At 49.3% G+C, this 23,906-nt stretch overlaps 1 protein-coding gene across 1 annotated transcript in view; it reads left to right on the top strand.

Annotated features, from left to right (window-relative positions):
• The window catches only part of LOC136322659 (acid-sensing ion channel 2-like), a 148,807-nt gene extending 125,227 nt beyond the window's left edge, over window positions 1-23,580 (top strand). The window contains exons 2-3 of the mRNA XM_066254562.1: window positions 19,009-19,205; window positions 23,338-23,580. Coding sequence (XP_066110659.1) covers window positions 19,009-19,205; window positions 23,338-23,580 — 440 coding nt within the window. The remainder of the gene's footprint in view (window positions 1-19,008; window positions 19,206-23,337) is intronic.
• Window positions 23,581-23,906: the final 326 nt, after the last annotated feature.

Raw genomic sequence — 23,906 nt, 5'->3', positions numbered from 1 at the left:
TTCTGCCCTGGCTGTTAACCTGAGCAGGAAGGAGTGGGAGAAGGGAGTGGTTGAGGGCGGTGCACATTCCGGCACTCAGGCCACAGGTGCTAGCATCTTTGTCCACCACAGGGTCAGGCACGAGGCGGGCAACGGCAACAGCACCACAGGGTCAGGCACGAGGCGGGCAACGGCAACAGCACCACAGGGTCAGGCACGAGGCGGGCAACGGCAACAGCACCACAGGGTCAGGCACGAGGCGGGCAACGGCAACAGCACCACAGGGTCAGGCACGAGGCGGGCAACGGCAACAGCACCACAGGGTCAGGCACGAGGCGGGCAACGGCAACAGCACCACAGGGTCAGGCACAAGGCGGGCAACGGCAACAACACCACAGGGTCAGGCACGAGGCGGGCAATGGCAACAAGATGCTGTTGCCATGGACATATGCGGGAAAGTGAGGCCAGGGAGGGCTGCAAGTCAGGCCAAGTGCCAGTGATAGAGAAAACACAAAGGGCCAGCAGTTGCAGTGGGTGGATGTGGGAGGGGTCTGACACTGGCTTCCAGTGTCTGAGAAGAGCCCTGGTCTTGGACCCAGATAGACATGGGTTCAATTTATAGTGCTGTTAATGACTAGTTATGGGACCTTTGCAGTAATTTAACTTCTGAAAGTTTCCTTACCTGTAAATACTGACAAAAATAGTGATCTGAAGAGTATATAAAGGAAACGTGCATAGCACCAAGCCTTGCATGAGTTTTCCCTTGATGATGATGATGGTGATGATGATAAGGGTGATAATGATGATGATGATCATGAAAACTGATCACATTTTGCCCTTCACCCAGGTATCTTTAGAAATGAAATTTCCTTGATCTTCTCTAATATGTAGCCAGTAATAATTGAGAGATGGAAAGGGAAGGAAAAGAGGAATAACATAAATATTTAGTTTTTATTCTGTGCCATCTACTACAGTTGGTTCGTTTGCATACATTTTAAAATTCTCAGGAGACGGCTCCTTTGAAATATGTCTTACATTCCACATCTTATGAATGAGAAAACTGAGGGTCAAAGAGGTGAAGTCACTTGCTCAATATCTTACAGTGATTAAATTGCAGAGCTAGGATTTGATCCCCGAACTCTAGGGCTATTCTTTTATCAATGAGGTTTCTCATGAACAAATCGGGGCATGATTCCAAACAGATGATTTCAACATCTATTGCACTGGATCGTTCCCGGATGAAAGCTGTTCTACTCCCATCCCAGCCAAGGGGACGGGGCAGAAGGGCTGGCAGTCGAGCCTTGAACTTTGTTGACTCCCATAGGCACCATTGATTCCTTAATTTATTCTATTATTCACGAACTCACTAGTGTTTGTTGAGCCAGACACTGCATTTTGGCCTAAGGAGGGAAAGAAGAAAGACTGGTGAGATCAATGATAGATCACAGCAGTATATTTGTTTGATAAGCACCTTGATAGTTCTAAGTCATGGGTTGTATGTAAGCTGTATCAGTCAGGGTCCACTAAGAAGAAGGAAAATATACTGTTGTTTTTTTTATTTTTAACAAAGAGAATTAATTCAAAAAAATATATTACCTAGGAATAACAAATTTTATTTATTTATTTATTTATTTATTTTTGTATTTTTTCTGAAGCTAGAAACAGGGAGAGACAGTCAGACAGACTCCCGCATGCGCCCGACTGGGATCCACACGGCTCGCCCACCAGGGGGCGACGCTCTGCCCACCAGGGGGCGATGCTCTGCCCCTCCAGGGCGTCGCTCTGTTGTGACCAGAGCCACTCTAGTGCCTGGGGCAGAGGCCAAGGAGCCATCCCCAGCGCCCGGGTCATCTTTGCTCCAATGGAGCCTCGGCTGCAGGAGGGGAAGAGAGAGACAGAGAGGAAGGAGAGGGGAGGGGTGGAGAAGCAGATGGGCGCTTCTCCTGTGTGCCTGGCCAGGAATCGAACCCGGGATGCCAGGCCGACGCTCTACCACTGAGCCAACCGGCCAGGGCCTGGAATAACAAATTTTTAACCAGAAAACTTAGAGGACAAAGAGAAAACAATATGTTACCACAAATACAACAACTACTGGAAGCAGCCACCACCCCTAGGACTGGGGGGACAAAAGGAAGAGCTTGGCATAATTAAACTTAGACACTTGCAGTGGGGACCCTGCAGAGCTGAAACTCAGCCCTCTAGAGAGGGGGCCCTGCTGAAGGCTCTGAGCATGAAGGTGGAGACACAGAGTATTGGGACTTTGGACAGGGAGTGCCAACCAGCCGGTGCTTGTGTTTCCGAGGGAGTGTAATGAAGTGAGTTCTGAAGTTGTTGGGACAGACTGAAACCCAGTTCCAGCTGTTTCTGGGCCAGACTATTGCTCCTGGGGTGGAGGAGCAAGGCGATGCTGACCAGAAGAGGAAGCAGACAGGGCACGAACAGGAAGCGAACTGGAAGACAGAGTTTCTTCTTCATCCTCCCACCAGGCAGCCTCCTTCTACTTCCCTCTCACACAGGGGTCGGGAACCTGTGGCTCGCGAGCCAGATGTGGCTCTTTTGATGGCTGCATCTGGCTCGCAGACAAATCTTTAATAAAAAAATAATAACGTTAAAAATATAAAACATTCTCAGCCCTGGCCGGTTGGCTCAGCGGTAGAGCGTCGGCCTGGCGTGCGGGGGACCTGGGTTCGATTCCCGGCCAGAGCACATAGGAGAAGCGCCCATTTTGCTTCTCTACCCCCACCCCCTCCTTCCTCTCTGTCTCTCTCTTCCCCTCCCGCAGCCAAGGCTCCATTGGAGCAAAGATGGCCTGGGCACTGGGGATGGCTCCTTGGCCTCTGCCCCAGGCGCTAGAGTGGCTCTGGTCGCAGCAGAGCAACGCCCCGGAGGGGCAGAGCATCGCCCCTGGTGGGCCTGCCGAGTGAGTGGATCCTGGTCGGGCGCATGCGGGAGTCTGTCTGACTGTCTCTCCCCGTTTCCAGCTTCAGAAAAAGAAAAAGGAAAAAAATATATATATAAAACATTCTCATGTATTACAATCCATTCATTTCCTACCGCTCATGTTCATGGTTGTGGGTGGCTGGAGCCAATCACAGCTGTCCTCCGGGACAACACCAAATTTTTATTGGATAACGTATGACATACACGGGTTGTTGTATGGCTCTCACGGAATTACATTTTAAAATATGTGGCGTTCACAACTCTCTCAGCCAAAAAGGTTCCCGACCCCTGCTCTACAGGCATACCTCAGAGAGATTGCAGGTTAGGTCCTAAAGCACCACAATAAAGAGAGTCATCATCTTCTTGCTGGAGGAGAGTCTTGCCTTCAATTTGTAAAAACAAAAAAACCAAAAAATACCCCACAATGGGAAGCACAGTAAAGCTAAGCACAATGAAACAAGGTATGTTTGTATTGACAAAGCCCAACAGGTCTTCAACTGGCACAGGAGAAATATGCTTTGCAGGGTCCTGTCATGAATCAGTGGATAGGAGGGTAAGTTTGAAGGTGAGAGACAGTCAAGAACAAGAATAGCAACTCAGAATCTTGAATACGTTAGAGAAGGCTTCCTGGAAGGTGTGACGTCATTTTCAGAAGAGAGTCTGAACCTTGAAGAATGTGAATGGAACTAAGGCAGAGAGAGGAATGGCAGGAGCCAGAATACATACTGGGGGTGGGGGTGGGGGGCAGAGGGAGTGAGGAGGAGAGGAGGTGGGAGAGGTCAGCGAGGGATGGGCAGGGAAGAGTCTCACTCTGTCACTCTCTGAGTCTTGAGCCTTGAGGGTAAGGACATCAGAATTAGATTTCAGGATGAGGGCCAAGAAAAAAAAGTTCTAATTCATACACTTGCTCAATATTTTCCTCTCAGTTGTCCTGTGATTAAGACATTATTATTGTCTCTATTTTACAAATGGAGAAATTAAGGCTCAGAGAGATTTCCCTGCCCTGCTGCACACTCCCAGCGGAAGTCATTAGTATTGTCTCTGTGAAGCAGGGTGCAGTCTGGCATTGTGAGGGGTTTAGCCTTATGGCCGCAGGTGGCAGTCCTACACTGAAGACCACGTCACTAGTGGGCAGGAGTGTGGGGTCCTCTAAGACATCCAGGATATCTTTTATCTCTTAGGTGCTAGAAGGATTTTATATGTGACAAGTTGAAGCCAAATGCCTCCAGTGAACAATATTTGAAATCTCATCTCAAGGAGCCCTGCCTCTTTTTCATCGCCCCAATCCTCTGGGATGCTGGAATCAAATGGGCCAACAATAGCGGCATTGATAATACTTCCCAGTAGTTGTGGAATCACCAGATTCCCAACTCCAAACCCATGGGCGTCTGGAGCTAGGGGGTTACCTTGCCCCTCCTAGCGGGTTGCAGTCAAGAAGAACACGAGATGCCATTGGATCTTGAGGGCCAGCTACCGAGTGCTCAGCTTGTTTGGGAGTTTGCTAAATTCAGTCCTTGGTGCTTGTTATAGCTAATTTCACACTTTGCTGTCACTTGTTATTAGGCAAGGAAAAATATAGGTCTGCTAGCAAACCCTCACTTAAGGAGAAATAAAAACCACATTGGCTCTGGCATCACTGAGGGAAAGAAGCAATTACTGAGCAGAGATTGCCGATCTAACTCATGACTTAGGGGTCCAAGGAGGAATGGGGCTGAGTGTGGGGAAATTTCTTTGGCCCCAAAACATGCTCTGACTTTCAGTGGTTTACTTTGACCATATCCAGGTGACATTACACAGTGTTCTTTTTGCATTATTATAGGAGGGGGTGACATGTGAGAGACCATCATCCAAATCCCATGGCTATCCCACTGAGAATTTATTACATAGTTCTTCTTATAATGCGGAGAGCTCATCCACAGGTCCTTTTTGGCAGTTGATATATATTCAGCAATTTATAAGTAGCTACAGCAATTTTGGGTCTACTGGGGCACAGAGCCCTGAGGCTAGAGCATTGACAGCTGAAGCTGGCCTTGTCATTTGATGAGGCATTTACAAAGCAGGAGAGAAGTAAGGTGATGGAAGCCTAATGTGATAAATGTCCTAAGTCTAGGGCACGGTTCTGGGCTCTAGAGATACAGAGACATGTAAGGTCCATTCACTGCTGTTTGGGGTCCCTTAATCGGGTTGAAGAGACAGGTTGAATGAACATAGAGGAAGGTCAGTCCCCAAGGAAAGCAGATAAATGCTTAGTGAGAAGCAGAGACGTTAAGTCCCTCTAGAATTGGAAAGGCTATCCAGAGCATCTCATCAGATTCCACTATTTTCAGAGGAGGGAAATTGAGGACCAGAGAAGCGTGTGACTCGACCAACGTGAATGGTCAGCAAGGGGCAGAACAGACTAGATTTAATGAGCATGAATCAGGTCTCTGCCCTTTCCAGTGCATGATGTCAAACACATCCAGACAGGTGATATCAGTTTATCTAAGTGCTGTCCACCTCATTTTATACAGACAGAATGCGTGGCTGAGAGCAGCTAAGTCATGTGCCAAATTCTCACAGCTATTAAACAGAGCTGGAGGTTGAACTCAGAGTCAGTTTGACTCCAAAGTCCAAGCTTTGGCCACCATGTCTTGCTAATGGCCCTGGAGATCAAGGGAGAGCCTCAAAAGAAAAGGTGGTACATGTGCTGTCCTTTTAAAGAGAGAATAATGAGCCTGGGCCATGGAGAGAAGCGAATGGCAGGGGCCTTCAAGCGTGGGGACATGGAGGCAGAGGGCATGTATTTAGTGACTTGCAGGGAAACTCTTTAGACTGTAGATGCTGGACTCATGGACAAAGTTGGGATGCTTTTCCTTCAGTGACAACCTAACTAAATCATCATGCTGGACATGAGCCAAACAGTCAAACCATACCAAGTGGGGAGGAGAGCTTCTTGCAACCCAGCCCTTATTACAGGCTATTTCAACCCAGCCTTATTTCATTGGCTAACCTGCCAATGAAATCCTGTCCCTCCTCCTGTCTCTCAGTCTCCCTGCATTAGAATGGTGGGCGCTGGTGGACATTTGTGGTGCTTGAACATGGGTGGCATGATGGGCTTTGATTAGTCTGGGAATTTTCTCTAGGTTCTCAAACTTGGCTATATTTTCGAATCAGAGGGAATATTTAGAAAATATTGGGATTCAGGACTGGGGCATGGCCTCGGGCATAAGGTGCTTTTAATGCCCAGGCTCACAACCACCGCTTTATTTGTGCCCCTCTTGCGGGTTGGCTGGAGCTTTCTATCTCACTTAGATATGGAGCTCGGCCCTCCTGAAATCTGCCAGTCCCCAGGTTGCTGATTCTGGTCATTCATTTATTCATCGAAATCCAACTCTGTGGTTATTACACCCTAAAAGCTAAGCAATGGGGATATATAGTCAGTGATGTGCTAGTAAATATTTAACAACCAGCTCTCTGGGAGGAAACAAAGCCATGATTTGTAGTTTTCCGGTTTCCCTGTTATAAATAACTCCCACCATAAGCGATTTCATGAAGTCACTGAATTGAGCGTCAGGAGGAAATGCATGTCATCGGCTCTTGTTGAGCCAGTGCGAGCCGGCTCCGGCACACCATGTTTAGAGTGATAACTGGCATTCACCCCACATCCTTAAGGGAGGCAGAGCCTGGTTGGGAGAAGACATATGTGCATGCAGTTAACAGAAATCCCAGTGAGGAGTGCTGGAGGCACCACAGTAAATTCAGCCTGGCAGGGTCAAGGAAGCTGAGTTTCAGCAAATAAATAGTTGACCAGACACAGACCTTAGAAATCAATTTCCTCAGCTGCTCCTACTTTTGTTTTTCTCGCATGGCCTCCAAATCCCCATGATGTCATTGACAATCAAAGCATCTGACCAGGCTGAGCTAAGTGGTGTTTCACGCTGAGAAGACATAATTCTGCCCAAGAGAAAAGAGTCACAATTCCTCAGCCTGGGTGGTGTTAGATCAGTAGTATACATCACTCTATTAGCTTTTCTAAAGTGTTGTGGATAGCTGTGGGCCTCTAGTTCCGATCCACTGACCTGGCCCCACCCCATCACGGTAGATAATGAGAAACTGGGGCCAGAGACCCAGAGTGGCGTGTGCTGGGGACATAGAGCAGGAACGAGAGGCCAGCACCAGCCTCCCCGAGTCGTGTTCTCACTGCTCTGCCATGGGGCCCATTTTAACAACCAAGCACTTTCTGGACATTTTATTAATATCCTCATACGAGGAGCACCAGTTCATTTGCTTCGAACAAAGGGTGCTGCGCAGAAAAGAAATTCAATCTCGTGTCAAAATTGCTCCTAATAAGCCCACAATTGGCAGCCCCAGTGATGAGCCTCTCAGGCTGTAATTGTGTGAAAAATGGATGTGTTCCCATCACCAAGAGGAAAGACCAAATCTGCCCCCACTGGGCAGTGGCTAATAATCTCATTAAGTTATTAATGAAATTAAGCGGCATTTCCTGCCTTGGCTGGCGGCTGCTTCGTGGAACACTGGGGAAGCCAGTGGTCCATCACGTTAGGGAATTCTTCTCGCTGGATTATCGTCTTCTGGAGGCCCAGACCCCACGGGCTGGCTCTGAGGACGCCATTCATGAGATGTCAGCAAGGACAGAGCAGGCTCCATGCAGAAGAGGGTGTCCCACGCAGGGTCGCTTAAGAGGGTGTGTGTGTGTGTGTGTGTGTGTGTGTGTGTGTGTGTGTACACGCGTGCAGCCGGTAGCAGCATAGACTGGAGGACCTGGAGTTGATTTATTTAAGAGGCAGGGTGGTGTCTTGGAAAAAGTACTTGGATGGGAGTCAGGAACTCTAGGACTCTGTCCTGGCTCTCCCCAGCTGGGAGACATTGACTTTTCTGCAGTGGTGGCATTCAAATAATTTAACAACAGATTCAGTACCCTAATGGCCATTTTAAGTATAAAAAAAATATACCAAATGGCAGTTTATCATTTCACGTGTCTAATACTTAAATAAGAACAATGAAAGAGGTAACAGAACTAGATTATGTAAGAAAAAGAGTTTTAAAATATTCATGAAAAAATATTAAATAATACCTGACAAAAAAAACAAGAAAACTGTTAAGATATTTCCATATTGCTTCTTGATCGGCATCCTCACTTGCAATTTTTTTTCACCTATGGACGGAATGAACATTACTACGGGCGCTTAGAATATGCTGTTGCGCAGATGAACGTTAAAAAAGAATAAGGAATGTAAATTTGTGATTTCCCCATTGGGTGGCTACCCAGGCGCTCACCTTAGAGAGAACCCTGGTAACAAGTGCCATTTTAACAACTGGTTTGCCGAACTCAACAAAATACTAGGTGTCGATTCTGCTGAACTGGTGTGAACTGGCTGAATCCCACCACTGGCTTTCTGGTGTAAGAGGGATTAGAATGTGCTGAACCTGTGAGGTTCCTTCAAGCTGCATCATCCTGGTCTTTGCAGTGGCAACTTGAGATTCATTTACTAGAGAAAGAAATATTTTCCTCCTGTGTTGACACCAAGCTTCATACCCATCAATGCATGAAAACACAGGTAGATGTTTCTGTTATCGAGGCCAACCCTAGTTAAGTATATCACCGATCACCCATGGGGCTTAGAAGCTGTTTAAGTTGTAATCTAGATAATCCTAGGCTTTCAGAACTGCATTCTTTATTTTTATTATTATTATTTTTTTAATATTTTTCTGAAGCTGGAAACGGGGAGGCAGTCAGACAGACTCCCGCATGCACCCGACCGGGATCCACCCGGCACGCCTACCAGGGGGTGATGCTCTGCCCCTCTGGGGCGTCACTATGTCACAACCAGAGCCACTCTAGCACCTGGGGCAGAGGCCAAGGAGCCATCCCCAGCACTCGGGCCATCTTTTTGCTCCAATGGAGCCTTGGCTGCGGGAGGGGAAGAGAGAGACAGAGAGGAAGGAGAGGGGGAGGGGTGGAGAAGCAGATGGGCGCCTCTCCTGTGTGCCCTGGCTGGGAATCGAACCTGGGACTTCTGCATGCCAGGCCGACGCTCTACCACTGAGCCAACCGGCCAGGGCCCAGAACTGCATTCTTTATCCCCTACTTTTTTATTTATTTATTTATTTATTTATTTATTTATTTATTTTTACTATGATGACCTAGGAGTTTGGGGTTAGGATTGTTGTTAGAATTTCTTGTCTTGGAACCACCATCTTTGAACTAACAAGTAAGTGAATGCTATTACTCATAGTTAATTGATTTGAAAATGGTTACGTGTGTTTAAGGCTTTGGGAGAGATCTTAGAGTTCCAGTTATTTCCTCTTAAAATCCTCAGGGGAAAATTAATCACCCTCTGTTTGGTATAACCATAGCACTTGGTTCAGACCCATAGAGAACTCTTCTGACTTTGCATTTTGCTTGGTTTTCTCTATGCCCATTTCCTCCAAGATATTGTGAGTCCTCCCAGGGCAGGAAACGAACCTTATTTATCACAGGCTCCTCATTTCCTCTGTGTCGGGCTCATAAATGTTAGAACAACTAAAGTGAGTTGTGCTCCTTATGGGAAAACAGAAGTAGCCAACTAACTTAAAATTTGTCTTCAGTGCCTGTTGGTCTTTGCCAGGACATTTTTCTCCAAAACGTAATTGATCTCAACCATGCTTATGCTTCAGCCATCTGCTCTGGTCCACTGCTTTCCAAATTTACACTATAAGCTCTGAGGCCAACCCCAAGACTCAATCTCCATTGCCTAATAAACGTTTTCTTTTTTAAAGAAAGCTAGTTATTTGTTGAGCATCTGTTCGTGTATCATTTGCCAGACAACCTCATGTGCCTCGATCCTTAGAAGCAACCCTGTGTTATCTTTTTGTAGATCAGGTAATGAAGGCTCAGCAAGGTCCTGAACCTTAGCTAGTCACACAGTTAATATGTGGCAGGTATGGGATTTGAACTCAGGTCTGTCTGCCTCTTTGGTTGTATGCTACTGCTTCTCTACATGTCCAGATATAACTCTCAACTCAACATACATTACATCACCCTCCCACCTTCACCCTCCGCTTCTCAAACCCCTGTTCATTCAGATGCTAGGTCGACCTCAGAGACAGTCTGGGTTCCTGGCTGACATCCACTCCTCCATTTCCTCGTTAGTTGTCCTTGCCTATACACCCTTCACTATAATAGAACTTTCTCTAATATGTTATTTTGAATATTTTACTTCCTTGATTAAAGCCTTTTCAGTGAGTCCTCTTACACAATGGAGCCCAAACTTTTAGAATAATTAAAAAAAAAAAAAAACCCAGCATCATTTAGATCTGTAGTGAGCCTTACCAGGTGGTGGCGCAATGGAGAGAGTGTCGGACCGGAACACAGAGGACCCAGGTTTGAAACCCTGAGGTTGCCAGCTTTAGCACGGGCTCATCCAGCTTGAGCCCAAGGTTGCTGGCTTGAGCAAGGGGTCACACACTCTGCCAAGGTACATATGAGACATATGAGAAAGCAATCAACGAACACCTAAGGTGCTACAGCGAAGACTTGTTGCTTTTCATCTCTCTCCCTTCCTGTCTTTCTGTCCCTCTCTCTGTCTCTGTCACACACACACACACACACACACACACATCTGTAGTGATAAGCTAGGAGTTTTCAGAGTTTTCATTGAGCTGTTCTTAGTTAATCCACAAAACGAGCTTTTCCTGTCACTGCTGAATACACTGTCCTGTTTTAGGTCACATAGCTATAGAACTGGTGGGTATGGCATGAGAACCTAGTGTGTCTACCACAATAGGGCGTACTCTCCTCCCCCCCTCCCCCCCAGATTGTACTTCTCTGCAGCCTGATACTGAAGAAACCCTCCCAGTCTGACCTGGGCCTTCTGTCCTGCATTATCTGCTATGACTACATCTGGGCGGCACAGTTCCCTCTGTTCTGCAAGCACCGCTCTCACCTTGTGACGTCCTTCTTGTGCAGCATCAGACCTCCCCATGCTAGATGCCTACTTCTCCACTGTGGTCCTAACCTCCACATCCTTTGATGCTTAACTGATATTTCTCTAACTCTCAGAGGCTTTCCTGTCTCCCCCTAAGCTCAAAGAAACCCCTTCTTGCTCTTGAGCCTTTTTCTCATGAGTACTCATCTTACCCTTAACTGGTGTTGTTCTGTTTCATCAACTCAAATTCTCCACCTTCATCCTCTTGCTGGTGAGACACTTTCCTGTCTCACCAGCAAGAGATAAGGCTTCAAATTCAGACAGGCATGGATTCTGTTTCAGGTTGGGTTCCTGAAGTGGTCTCTGAGGTGACAGTTCTTGTCTGAATGACTTACTCAAAAGGGGTCCCAGAAGAAACCAATAGGGAAATGAGGGAGACAGGACAGAGAAAGAGGAGATGTGAGGCAGGGGATCGATTTGTTGCCAGTCCTGCTCGGCTTGGTCCTGCAGGGGCGTCTAGAGTGTACATTCCACCTTCGAGTCTGTCCCTGCCCAAGACAAGCTTGCTGGGCAGTCGTGCTTCCAGCCGTCTTGTCCAAGGGTCATTCCCAGGACCTTACAGCTCCGTGGGGGCAACAGTTCTAGTAGCCCCAGCTGAAAAGAATAGTAGAATCAAGTAATTGAACACAAAATAAACAAATAAAATAAGCACGAACCCACAAGAGTTAGAGAAAGATGCACAGAAATGATTCCGAGGAATGAAACATCACCAGTGTCTGCTGTGGTTGCCATAGTGTCTTAATACTTCAGTCTCAGTTTTTCCAGCTGTGAAATGGGATTCATACCTGCTTCATGGCAGGATAAAGCTGACTGGCACATAGCACTCACTCAAAGGTTAATGCTTTCCTTGGAAAAAGCCTTCTACTTTATGTGTTATGTGTATATCCTGTACTAGATGACACTGCACGAGTATATTATAATCTCAGATGTGCCAGGTTCTTTCAGCCTCAGGGCTTCCCGCTCCTGTGCTCTCCTGCTCAATGTCCTTCTCACCTAATGTGCTCTTACCGCCCTTTATATCTCACGGTCAGCGCCACTTCCTCCAGGAAGTTTTCTTTGATTCCTGGGCTAGGTCATATTCCTTCCTGCTCCCCTCACAAATTATATGCTGTCCTAGAACCTTGACTGTCTTTTATTTTATTTTATTATTATTATTATTATTATTATTTGTATTTTTCTGAAGCTGGAAACGGGGAGAGATAGTCAGACAGACTCCCGCATGCGCCCGACCGGGATCCACCCGGCACGCCCACCAGGGACGACGCTCTGCCCACCAGGGGGCGATGCTCTGCCCCTCTGGGGCGTCGCTCTGCCGCGACCAGAGCCACTCTAGCACCTGGGGCAGAGGCCAAGGAGCCATCCCCAGCACCCGGGCCATCTTTGCTCCAATGGAGCCTTGGCTGCGGGAGGGGAAGAGAGAGACAGAGAGGAAGGAGGGGGGGGTGGAGAAGCAAATGGGTGCTTCTCCTGTGTGCCCTGGCCGGGAATCGAACCCGGGTCCCCCGCACGCCAGGCCAACGCTCTACCGCTGAGCCAACCGGCCAGGGCGACTGTCTTTTATTTTTAATGCACTCGTTACCCTTTATTGTTATGAATGTATTTGTGGTATTGTTTATGAAAATAACAGAGGGTGATAAACATTAAACTCATGGTGGCAATCATTTCGCAGCATATACGCATATCAACTTGTGTCATGCACCCTAAACGAATACATGTTATATGCCAGTTGTATCTCAGTGAAACTGGAGAAGATAAATTAATTCACTAATAATAAACCTCATCTCCATTAGAAGTGGTTGTGTTTTTGATCATTTCTGTTTGGAGCCTAAAGCTGTATTGAATGAAGAGACGAATGAATGAAAATTTGAGTGAAAACAAATGAGAAGCCCGCTGAAGGGTCAGCCGGATCTTCTGGGTCGCTCCTTGGCACTTTTACATAGCAGGTGCTCAGTGGATGCTTTCTGGTTGGTGGGTTAATGGATGAAAGGACACCAGGAGGGGACTCCCCGGCCCGTGTCCTAGTCCAGGGTTATCACGGACTGTGTGCACGCTTAGGTGAGGCAGCAGCTACGCTGGGTGTCAGGTTCCTAGAGTGTCCAGTGATGGTCTCTAAGAGCCTTCTTGGTGCCCGGCCCTCGCTCCTGGGATGGGTCATCAGGGAAGGCCGTACGAGAGAGGGTCACTGGCGGTTGCAGAGATAGAAGGGTGTGGGTTGCTCTCCTATCCATAGGTGAGTCCTTCTGCCAGAAGGAAAGAGGTTCAACAGAGAGCTGGGAGGCAGACACAGAGGCAAGGGCATCAACAGGGTGGAGTGCTGGGAGGGCTGGGAGAAGAGGGAAGGATGAGCTGTGGTTGGCACTGTCACAGTGGGGTGAGGTGCTCGTGGCAACAGCGGCTTGGCTCAGGACTGCATCCTTCCTGACTCTTCTTTTCCCTCCATATCCATGTGACGTTGGGCAAGTTAATACATTCTGCAACTTCTCAATTGTCCTGGTTTCCTCATCTAGAAAGTGAGGGCCATGGGGTTGTAGGAATGAAAAGAGTATAGGTTAAGTGTTTAGAATAATAATTGGGGGATAGTCTAATCTCAAGGAGCATTACTATTGCTGCTGCTGCTGCTGCTGCTTTGCTAATGAGGTAGGCACTCTGCACAAAGTACTCCCAGGTCTCTCATTAGACAGTGCGGTGTTGGCCACTCTGTTGTGATGGTGTTGTGCACGGTGTAGGAGCTTTAAAAGGCAGACCTCTGTCTGAATTGCAGTTCTACAAGCTACTTAGTCTCTAAGACTCAGGGACTCGTTTGTATAAGGGGGGATTAAGATTCCCCTTGGAGGATTACTATGAAGGTTAAGTATGTATGATATTTGGGCAGCACTTGTTGCCGAAAGGCATGTTGGGAAACTTGGTGCCTCCTCACCAGCCGCACAGGCCTGTGGGCACTTCGGCACTTGCGGGAGAGGGAGCAGCGAGTGTCCCTCCCGTGACATTGTTCTTGCAGATTTACAGATAAATTTATACTGTGGGTAATAAATTTATGGCACTCATCGCCCTGGGACCTGGTAGGGGATGATTACGAGTAGGCCTGGAAGGATTTAGGACAATGGATGAAGGCAATCCTCTGTGAGTTATCACAGCTGCATTTCCTAGAAAAATGAGCATTTAGGAATAGTGGTCATGCTGAGAGGCTCTGTAGGGAAAGAAATAAGAAAGAAATAGCTTCTGTGGTTAGAAAGCTTTAGGGAAGGATGCTCTCACTGTATTCCACCCCCTGCAAAGAATTTCATATTCACAGCCGTTGAATTGCTGATTCAGCAAGTATTTAGAGTACCTCATGTATGTATGATAGGCTGGGTTCTAGGTGCTTATAATAAATACAGCAATCAAAAAATAAAGATTCTTGCCCTCGTGGAGTTTATCATCCAGTGGGTAAGACAAACAATAAGCCATAAACAGAATGCATTATGAATTTATATGGTGTGCCCCAAGGTAAAAGTGCACTTACAAGAAAGATGAGACAGGTTAAGAAGGGGAATTGCATATGCTGAGGCCCGGAAGGGTGGGCTGTGATAGTCCCTAGGGCGGGCAGGGAAGCCTCACCTGGAAGGTGCCATCTGAACAAAGAAGAAAGCAAGGGAGTTAGTTGTCAGAGGAAAGACCCGAGGTAAAGGCCCTGTGGCTGGAGTGTGGCTCTCTGGTGTCCCCAGAGAAGGCCCACGTGCTTGGAGATAAGGAGGGTGAGGAAAAGGCAGGAGTGAAGTCCCGGGGGCCTTGTTGACTGCTAAGGGCTTTCGTATCCTCAACTTCCAACAGAAGAGTGACATGATCTGACTGACACAATGTAAAGGCCCTGATAAGTCCTGCAGTAAAGGGATTCCTTTCATTTATCCCAGGTTTTCCCAAAATATTTGACCATGGAACCACTTTTGTTTTCTAGAAAGCCTTTCTACATGTTTATATATGTTATATCCCAACCCCTGCCCTTGGAGTTTCAGAGATTTGTTAAACTTAATGTAGTGTTTTCCAAAAACATTTCACCCCTGGATCTTTTCGTTTCCCTTAAAGACCTGTTGACACTTTGCTTCACCAGTATTGTAAAGACTTTCTATTTGAAGTGTGGCTTGTGGACCAAGTGGCATAGACGTGCAGAATGGGAGTCCTCTCTCCGGGCCACATGTTGACACTAGCTCAGTTACCTCCAATACACGTTACAGTTCCGAAGTGCGGCTCTGGCAGACACATGCTGAGAAATGCTGGATGAGACAGAAGTAGTGCGGGTGGGGCGGTAACTTGGAGAACAGTTTACAATCCTTTATATAGATTGTTCCCCGGGTGCCCATCTGCAGTCTGGACTACTCAGGTGTTCCCGGAGCTGACTGAGCTGAAATGCCCTCCTCACATCCCTACACGCTTTTAACAACTCATCATGGCTTGAGGCCTTTAGTCAAGTCCTCCTGACACCTGTTCAGAAGAAGCCTCGGCCTCCTCTAAGAGCAATGAGCCTCATGTTTATCACCCACATTTATATTGGGGACCTCTTGCAGATCCCCAAATGACTTTTTCCTTCTGCCCGTTAGAATGTGTCTTCTTTCGACATCTGGAGGTCCTGGTGCCCTGAGAAAGACAAGCAGATGTCAGGGACAGGGCCGGTGCTTATGGAGGAGGGCAGGTTTGGAGAGGCGATCCATGCTTTTCCCTGTTTCCTCCATTCTTGTAAAGATCAAGAGCGTCCCTTCCTATTCTGTGTCTCCTTCCTCTGTCCCTTTCCAGCGGCCGGCTGGAGTGGCAGGAATGTGTGCCTTGTGTCAGTTAGACTGGTGTGTTTGCATATATCAATTTCATTATTTCTTAGTTCAGTGACCTTAAAAGAGTCATTCAGTTCCTTAAAGCTACTCTTTTCCCCAGATGTGAAAGGGATGTACATATAACTGCCTTGTATACTGGTTGTGAAGACTACGGGAGAAAATCCTAGAAAAAAATCTCTGTTGGGTCTTTTATCTACCAGGGACCTTTGGATCCTAGACAAGAAACTCAAATCATAGAAACTAAGAGGCCTCCCAATTGCTTGGATGATGTATTTGTGTCTGATGGCCTGGAATGGAGACACATTTGCTGAGCACGGCAGGGACACCTGAGAAGAAACAATGTAAGTCCCCGTCATCTCGTAGACCGGAGAGGCGGCAGTGGCTTCCTGCCCAGGTCAGTCTGATGGAGAGCAGCAAGTTCCCAAGCCGTGCTACTCTTGTTGTGCCTACTGGGACCAGTGAGAGAAGCATGGTCTTTTCCCCAAAAGGAGAAAAAGAGCTGGCATGCGCTGGTGCCTACAGGAATTCAGACTTCCACGCCCTTCCCTGCTGAGAGCTGACTCGTTCTCAACAAACATGACTGCAGCCAAGGGAGGCGCAGGCGTCGCATGAAGGAAGTGTGTGCCTTTGTTCTGAGCATGTGTGCGCCGAGGTGTTCCTTACCGTTAGAAACCCAAGCAGAGAAGACAAGCACACCAAGGTTTGAAAAGCGATGTGCCGCTAGTAGTGCCGATCCCAAGTTTAACAACCCAAAGTATGAAGAGCTGGCTCATTGTGCCCCAGGGCAAGATTGCCCCAGCTGAAGACCACTAGCATAGAGGGTGCTCAGAAACTACTTCCCACCCTCTCAGTCCAGAAATTTTAAGCTACATGCCACACAGTGGTTTAATAATTTTCATGCCCAACCTCCTCCTCCTGTGGCCTCATGGGAAACTGACAGCAGGTGCTGGCCACAGGCACTCCAGGTGACCCTCAACAGACTCACAGGTGGCCTCGGAGGCATGGGCCCAGACACTGCCCTGCTCTCCTGCTGCTCTTCTGGGCCCATATTTGGTCTTTCAAGTCCAAACCCAGGCAGAACTGGTGCCAGCCTGGCTCGGTGGGGTTCTTACTGATTGAAGTTTTCCTGGGCATTTTTGGCTGTTGAGGACATTCCATTTCACATTGATTTTTTTTTTATTATATTTCTAAAGACGCTGAGATTTAAGACTCGTCCAGGAGGCTCTGCTTGCCAAGACATAATTAGGAGAAAATGACAGAGGTAGTAAATATATAATTAACTCTCTTCTTAGTGCCTTTTGCCGGCATTCCTCATCTCTCCGCACAGCCCAACAAACTAGTTCTCGGGAATCGCTAGGCAACTGGAGACCAATTACCATTGTGTTTGCATATTATGTTTCTGCATAACGTATACATGTTTACGTGTAGGGAGTTAAGTGGGGAGCCACAAAGATAAACGTGGGTGCACGCATCCTCAGCTCCTAATTGACTGTGGATTGATTGGTTGATTTACTCATTGATTCATTGACTTAAAGATTTAGTGTGCACCCACGGTGTCAGGCCCCATGCTGTTCCCATCATGCTACAATCTGTTCCTAACTATGAGTGCGCATATATATATATATATATATATATATATATAGAGAGAGAGAGAGAGAGAGAGAGAGAGAGGGAGAGAGAGAGACACACACACACACAAAATACATATCCACATGATGTGAAGGCATCCTATACATTTGTGTACACATACACATATAACGGGGTTCAGAGAGGTGAAGTAACTCACCAGAAGTCACTTTGCCATTAAGTAATGAGACTGGTGTTTGACCCCAGGCCTGCCTGATTTTTACTACCCTCTACAATCTTCTTTCAATGAATACTTCCCAAGGGAAGTGATATTTGAGCTGGATCTTGGAAGGCAAATAGGAATTTATTAGGTAAAGACAGCGGAAATTAAGTTCATGCAAAGATTGGTGGAGTGATTAATGCTCAGGAACTGCAAAAACTAAGTACAGAGAGCTCACTAGGTGCTTTGAGAGGAGCTGGAGGAGACCAGCCGGGCAGGGCTCACACAAGGAGGTTCTACTATGTCAGGCCACGCACAGAACTCACAGTAAAGTTCGGTTCAGGTCTGACCCGGACGTGAACCTCTTCCCGCAGGAGCCAAGAGAGCTCCTGGTCAGAGTGAGAGCCTCTAGCCAGGCCCAATAGCACAAGTTACAAGGTGACCCTCAGGTCCATTAAGAAACCAGGCGGCACTTGATTTCACCCAGTAACTGTCTCCAGCTTGCTCTTGCCCAGGAAGCAAAGACCAGTTAATTGCAGGGTGATCGCCATGTTCTTGTGGAGCATTTAATGTAGCATGTAATTGCAGGGTAAATAAATACAGAGCTATTTCCAGCGCTCAGCCCAGTGCTGCAAGCATGGTGGTAATTGCGGCTGGGGATTTGCTTGGTGCAATTTCTAAGCAATGGCTCCAGGCCTGAAGTGGGTCAGCCCTCAAGCGGGCACTATCAGCTCCCAGGAGAACCAGGATGCTGACCCATCTAAGTTTCCCATTCACCCAGGTGCCTACGGCTTTCATTGGCTGCTCTGGGCTCCCCAGTACTCTAGGCCACACTTGTGTCTTAGCGTCTCTCAGCCTTCTGGATGGTCCTCTTCATGAAAGGTAGTGGGTTAAGATGCTCGGGCGTGGAATCAGAACTGAGTTTGTATCAAGTTTCTGCCACTTACTGGCGGGGTGACTTTGAATAATGTGTTGCACCCCTCTGAGACAAATTCTTCATCTGTGTTGATAGAACTAACCTATATGTCATGAAGTTGCCTCACCTGCCCAAATTCTCCAGAACGCTGCTCCCAGTCCTGAGATCGCCTTCTTCTCCCCCACCATCCCCGCCATATCTGTATTTGTCAGGGCCATTCTTCTACTCCGTCTAGTCTCCCCTTCTCTTCTGACCCACTGAGTCAGCTCTGCATGTCCTGATCTCACCTGGGAAGCTTCTCTCTTTTCTGAAAGCTCACCATGGCCAAGTGGCAGGGCTGGAGGTGAAGACCAGCCCTCGGCCGGCTTCCTTCCTCTCTACTCGGATCCTTGCTGAGCTCTGACTGTCCTTGGATTCTTGCGTCCCCAAAAGTGGGTGGCTGTCGGTGGAGGTGTGTCCTTCCGTGCCCCTCCTAGCTGCCTCTGTGTTTGTCAATCTGACTTCCAGTTCTTGTCCCGGTGTTCTTGTATGCTGTGTCTTTATTGATTATTATTATTTTCATATTATCTGACTTGGCTTCAAGCCCACACCCCTTGCTGCTGCTGTCTGGGCCTGCAGGGCTCATCCTGGCTGGGGCTCAGCTCAGATTCCCAGGAATACTGAGCAGCCTGGGCCCTGCTGTCACTGCACCTAGCAGACATAAGCAGGTGGCCCGGCAGGCTCAGGGACCGCTGGCTGCTTTGGGCTACCAGCAGCTCTGCTATGGGGAGGCCCACTTGAATGCAGTGGAGACCCCGAGTTTTTCATCACGAAGGGTAAAGAAAAGATGGAGGACTCTAAGTGTGAAGGCAGAACCTGTGCATGGGACCTTGTAAGTCAAGGGTTGGCCATTTATAAGTATTTCACCTTGAGGAATGGCCTTGACATCCCTGAACTTCCACTTTGACATTGTGGAAGTCACAATGACAATGTGGGCTTGTCCCAGTGCTACAAGAGTGCTATTAGGTGGAAAATGTTGAGGTGTTCTTGTAGGAGGGTGGGTTTTTACATCTTTTCCTGGCACATGGCACCTTTCTATCCTCTCTCCACCCCAGGGGACCAACTAGGACCCACCCTGGTACCTAGGAGGTCGTGGCAGGGAGGGCTGGTGCCGACTGCTCCCTTTCAGCTGAAGTCTTTGGGGTGTGATACTCTCCTTGGTTCCCCAAGGGACTCCGTGCAGGGAGGGGCACCAGGGTCGGAGAGCACCCCTCCTGGGCTGGGTGGAGCTTGGCTGGGCTGGGCAGAGCTTGGCTGGACTGGGCGGAGCTTGGCTGGGCTGGGCGGAGCTTGGCTGGGCTGGGCGGAGCTTGGCTGGGCTGGGCGGAGCTTGGCTAGGTAGTAGTGAGAAAGTAGGGTCTTCAATGGCCACTTGGTGAGCTGCCCAGGAAAGCCGTGAGCTCCTGTGAGCGGTGCCTCCAGGACCCAGGACAGGGCTGGCAGCGTGAATGGTCGCTCTCATTTCTGAGAAAGCGCCAGGCCAGGGTCCACTCTGACAGAGTGAGGTATGGCCTGGGCCCCAAGCTGTAGAGGAGGTTTTATGTCCATGCCTCTTGCTGCCCATCTTGCTCATTCCTGGTCATGGCTCACAGATGGGGGAGGCAGATATTGGGGGAGATCCTATGTGTGTAATCTGTTAACTGGCTGTGCTCAAAACCGTCACCAAGGCAACGGTCCCCACTAAGAATCAGGCTTGTCCTCTGCCACTTTTCTCCTCATCCCCACCCCTTTTCTGAGGTTTCTCCTATACAAACTCCCCAGGTGTTCCTTCTGGGGTTTTGTTTGTGGGGTTTTGGGGGGGGGTTTGTTTGTTTGTTTGTTTGTTTTTTGGCAGAGGCAGAGAGTCAGAGAGAGGGACAGATAGGGACAGACAGACAGGAAGAGAGAGAGATGAGAAACATCAATCCTTCGTTGCTGGTCCTTAGTTGTTCATTGATTGATTTCTCATATGTGCCTTGACCTGGGGCTACAGCAGACCCCTTGCTCGAGCCAGCGACCTTGGGTTCAAGCTGGTAAGCTTTGCTCAAACCAGATGAGCCCTCAAGCTGGCGACCTCAGGGTCTCGAACCTGGGTCCTCCAAATCCCAGTCCGATGCTCTATCCACTGCGCCACCGCCTGGTCAGGCTGTTCCCTCTGTTTTGATTTTACCCCAGACTCATGTTCAAAAGTCCTGCAAGTAAAGAAGGGCATGGGAACCCCACCCGTGTGTTACTCCCCTGCACACACACCCGAATTCACTCATGGCGTCAAGAACCTTGCTCTGCTTTCCCATCCAAAACCCTGTCCCTCCTGTCATGCCGACACCTCCCTTCTCCCCAAGGCAGGGTTTGTGGTTGTGGCATCTGCAAGGTGCCAGCTCAGCACTAGTGCCAGAGCCACCCTCAGGCTGGCCTTGCTCCTGGCACACTGTGCCCATGGGTATTTGGCCCCCATGCTGTCAGAGAATATAAACCATGACTGGGACTCACCACTGTCCCCTTCCTCCCGGGAACATGGGTTCTCTGGCAGGTACAGTTCCAAGCACTTACTAGAAAGGGATCCATCTAATAATTGTCACAGTGAGTCTGAGTCAGAGGCTATCACTGTCCTTATCTGAGAGCTGAGGAAAAACATAGTCTAGAGACGGGCAGTCCGCCCGTCACACAGCCAGGAGGAGGCGGCTGGCCCATCACAGGCATCCTGGCCGGGTCACAGACAGCCTGGCCCCCTCGCCAGGTCACAGGTAGCCTGGCCCCCTCGTGGGCAGCCTGGCCCCGTAGTCACCCTGGACTGACTGGGCTGGGCTGTGAGAAGCTCTGGGCATCTGCTCTGGGCGGTCCTGGTGTGGCCCTGGGCTCTTACCTTTCTGTCTTTACCCTCTACTCCTCTCTGTTTGGCTGGCAGTGTGGGCACTGCTTTGTCCCTCTGTCTCCCAGGGTCTCCTTCCTGTCCGTCCCCCTGGCCATTGTCTGCCCGCCCTGCCGTCTCCTCCCCAGTCCCAGTCCATCTCGATCTCTGGCCCTTCGTGTCACTCTCATCTCTTTGGAAACCTCATTATTGCTCCCAGGCACTTCCTGCTTTTTCGGGAATTTTCCTGATTAAAATAAAAGAGGAGGTAGGGAGAGAAGTTTCCAAGTCATTCTAGATCCTATGAAGTTCTTGAATTCCTCCCCCCCCACACACATCTAATAAGTCAGTTGAATGCCTGACTTCAATAGCGGATACCTTCCAGAGAAGTTTAGAAACGCCGGAATGGGGCCCAAGCAGTTGAGGCTTTGAGCAGCTCTGGCTGAAGCCTCGCGGGCGGACACAACCAGCAGAGATGCCACGCAGCCCCGGCCGGCACTGGCTTGTTCAGCGCCCCGCCTGGCGAAGAGCTGGTTGCAGCCTGTCTCAGCCCTACACTCCCCCCCGCCCCCATGCCTCCTGCCTGCGCTGTGGTTCAGTGTCTCAGGGGCCGGTGCCAGCACCCAAGGTGCCAACACTCTGCGTCCCACAGCGTCATGGATATGCCAGGATCATGGCCTAGGATGTCCATGTCACTCTGATGCCAGAGCCGAGCTGGCAGGACCATTGAGCCCACTGGCCAGGCAGGCAGCTGCTGACACTGTGCTTCCAGGAACAAGAAGGTCCTCTGGTCCCGCATGCTCTCTGTCCCGCTCGCAGAGTGCAGGGGCCACTAACAGGACAGGGCCACTCTTTCCCTGGGAAGGATCAGTGTCACGAGGCTCCTGCTGGGTTAAAGCAGATGGAAATCTGGGCATATTCAGATATAATTGACAGACAGCAGAGTCCCCCTGAGCACAAGTCTGAGGGGAACAGAAGGACAAAGGGGAGTAGAATGGGTATAGGATGTAGGGAATCGGGCAAAGATGTCTCTTCACAGAGGACTCCAGAGGAGAAGACCCGACAAGCAAACGGCATGGGTATTAGAGATTGGGAAACCGTATCTTCCGGCTGATACCATGTCTGGCTCCTAGTAGGTGTTCAATAAATACTTGTTGGATGAACAAACAAACAAAAAAAGTGCAAAATCGAGACATGGGGTTTGTTCCCAGCCTTTCTGCGTTTCTCTACTCGGGTGAACTTGACATCATTTCCCTCTCCGAGGTTTAACTTGCACTTTTGTGGAAGAGGGACACCCGCAGCTCCACGGCCTGCATCACTGGGCCACTGCTGTGATGCAGGCAGAGGGCCTCTGCCATCTATCCGCACACTCTGCAGACACGGGGACATTTCACTGTTCGCCGCTCTCCTTCCATCCACCCACCCTCGGGGTCAGCCGCTGGTATCCATCATCGGTATCGAATGCTTTCAGCAATTACTCCGGGTTAATTGGCTCAGGCAGAACAGTCCGTAGGAAATGCCCCGCACGGACCCGACGCGCCCCCGTCTCGGTGTGCGGAGTATCTCTGTGGACACCGCGTGCCCGGTGCCGCTGTCTGCTAGATGGGGGGTGCAGACAGCAGGGCCCGGATGCAGCTGCACATCGTTTGTATCAGAAGTACCAGGGGCCAGCTGCCAGGCCATCATGACATTCCAGCGAGCCTTGTTGACATTCCAGAGGCATCACCGCAGCGAGGTTAAATGATAAGTTGATGATCACAGCAGACAAACAGGAAAATGTCAAAATTAGCATGACGGAGCAGGAGCACCCTCCTCCCTCCACTTTTTCGCTTCTTTTCTTTTCTTTTTCTTTTTTTTTTTTTTTTTGGTGCAGGCACCTTTCCCTCCCCTGCCCAGGGCTACTCCCAGGACCACCTAATCCCACGATGTGGTCTTAAAGGGTCTCTGTGCAAGAGCAGGTTTGTTCCGGGAGCTTCTGCTGTCTGTCTCGCTTGCCTTTCTCCTTGGGCAGGCTGGTGGAAGGAGAACAAAAGAGCCTCCTGGTGAGTCAGTGACCGTGGACACGTCCCTGACCCTTTTAGAGCTTCCGTGTGCTCATTCTGCACGTTGAGGATAATGACGTCTTCCCCTGGGAAAGGCCGAGGACTGGACAGGCTCACGCGCGGACATCGTCGTGCGCAGAGTTCAGCGAGGCCGCTGTCCTCCCCGTCCTCCCCGTCCCCTGCCCTCGGTCCTGGGGCCCCTCAGCAGGGAGCGCTGTGAGGGTGCGCCCGGATGTGGGGAAGAAGCAGACCGGGCTCACTCCGGGAGCCCGTGCAAGCTGAAAACCGAGGACTGGGACTTGGGTCCAGGCCTGGGAAGGCAGCTGTGGGGAATGGGGATTCCTAGGTGGGGTTCCAGATGTGCGGCTGGACCCACTGTAGGAGGTTGTGGAAATAGGGAGCCCATGCAAGCTGAAAACCGAGGATTGGGACTTGGGTCCAGGCCTGGGAAGGCAGCTGTGGGGAATGGGGATTCCTAGGTGGGGTTCCAGATGTGCGGCTAGACCCACTGTAGGAGGTTGTGGAAATAGGGAGCCCATGCAAGCTGAAAACCGAGGATTGGGACTTGGGTCCAGGCCTGGGAAGGCAGCTGGGGGGAATGGGGATTC

This window comes from Saccopteryx bilineata, chromosome 2, assembly GCF_036850765.1.
Source record: "Saccopteryx bilineata isolate mSacBil1 chromosome 2, mSacBil1_pri_phased_curated, whole genome shotgun sequence".
In the NCBI taxonomy this organism is placed as follows: Eukaryota; Metazoa; Chordata; class Mammalia; order Chiroptera; family Emballonuridae; genus Saccopteryx; species Saccopteryx bilineata.
The sequence above is the reverse complement of the archived record's forward strand: the minus strand, read 5'-3'. Positions and strand labels throughout refer to the sequence as shown.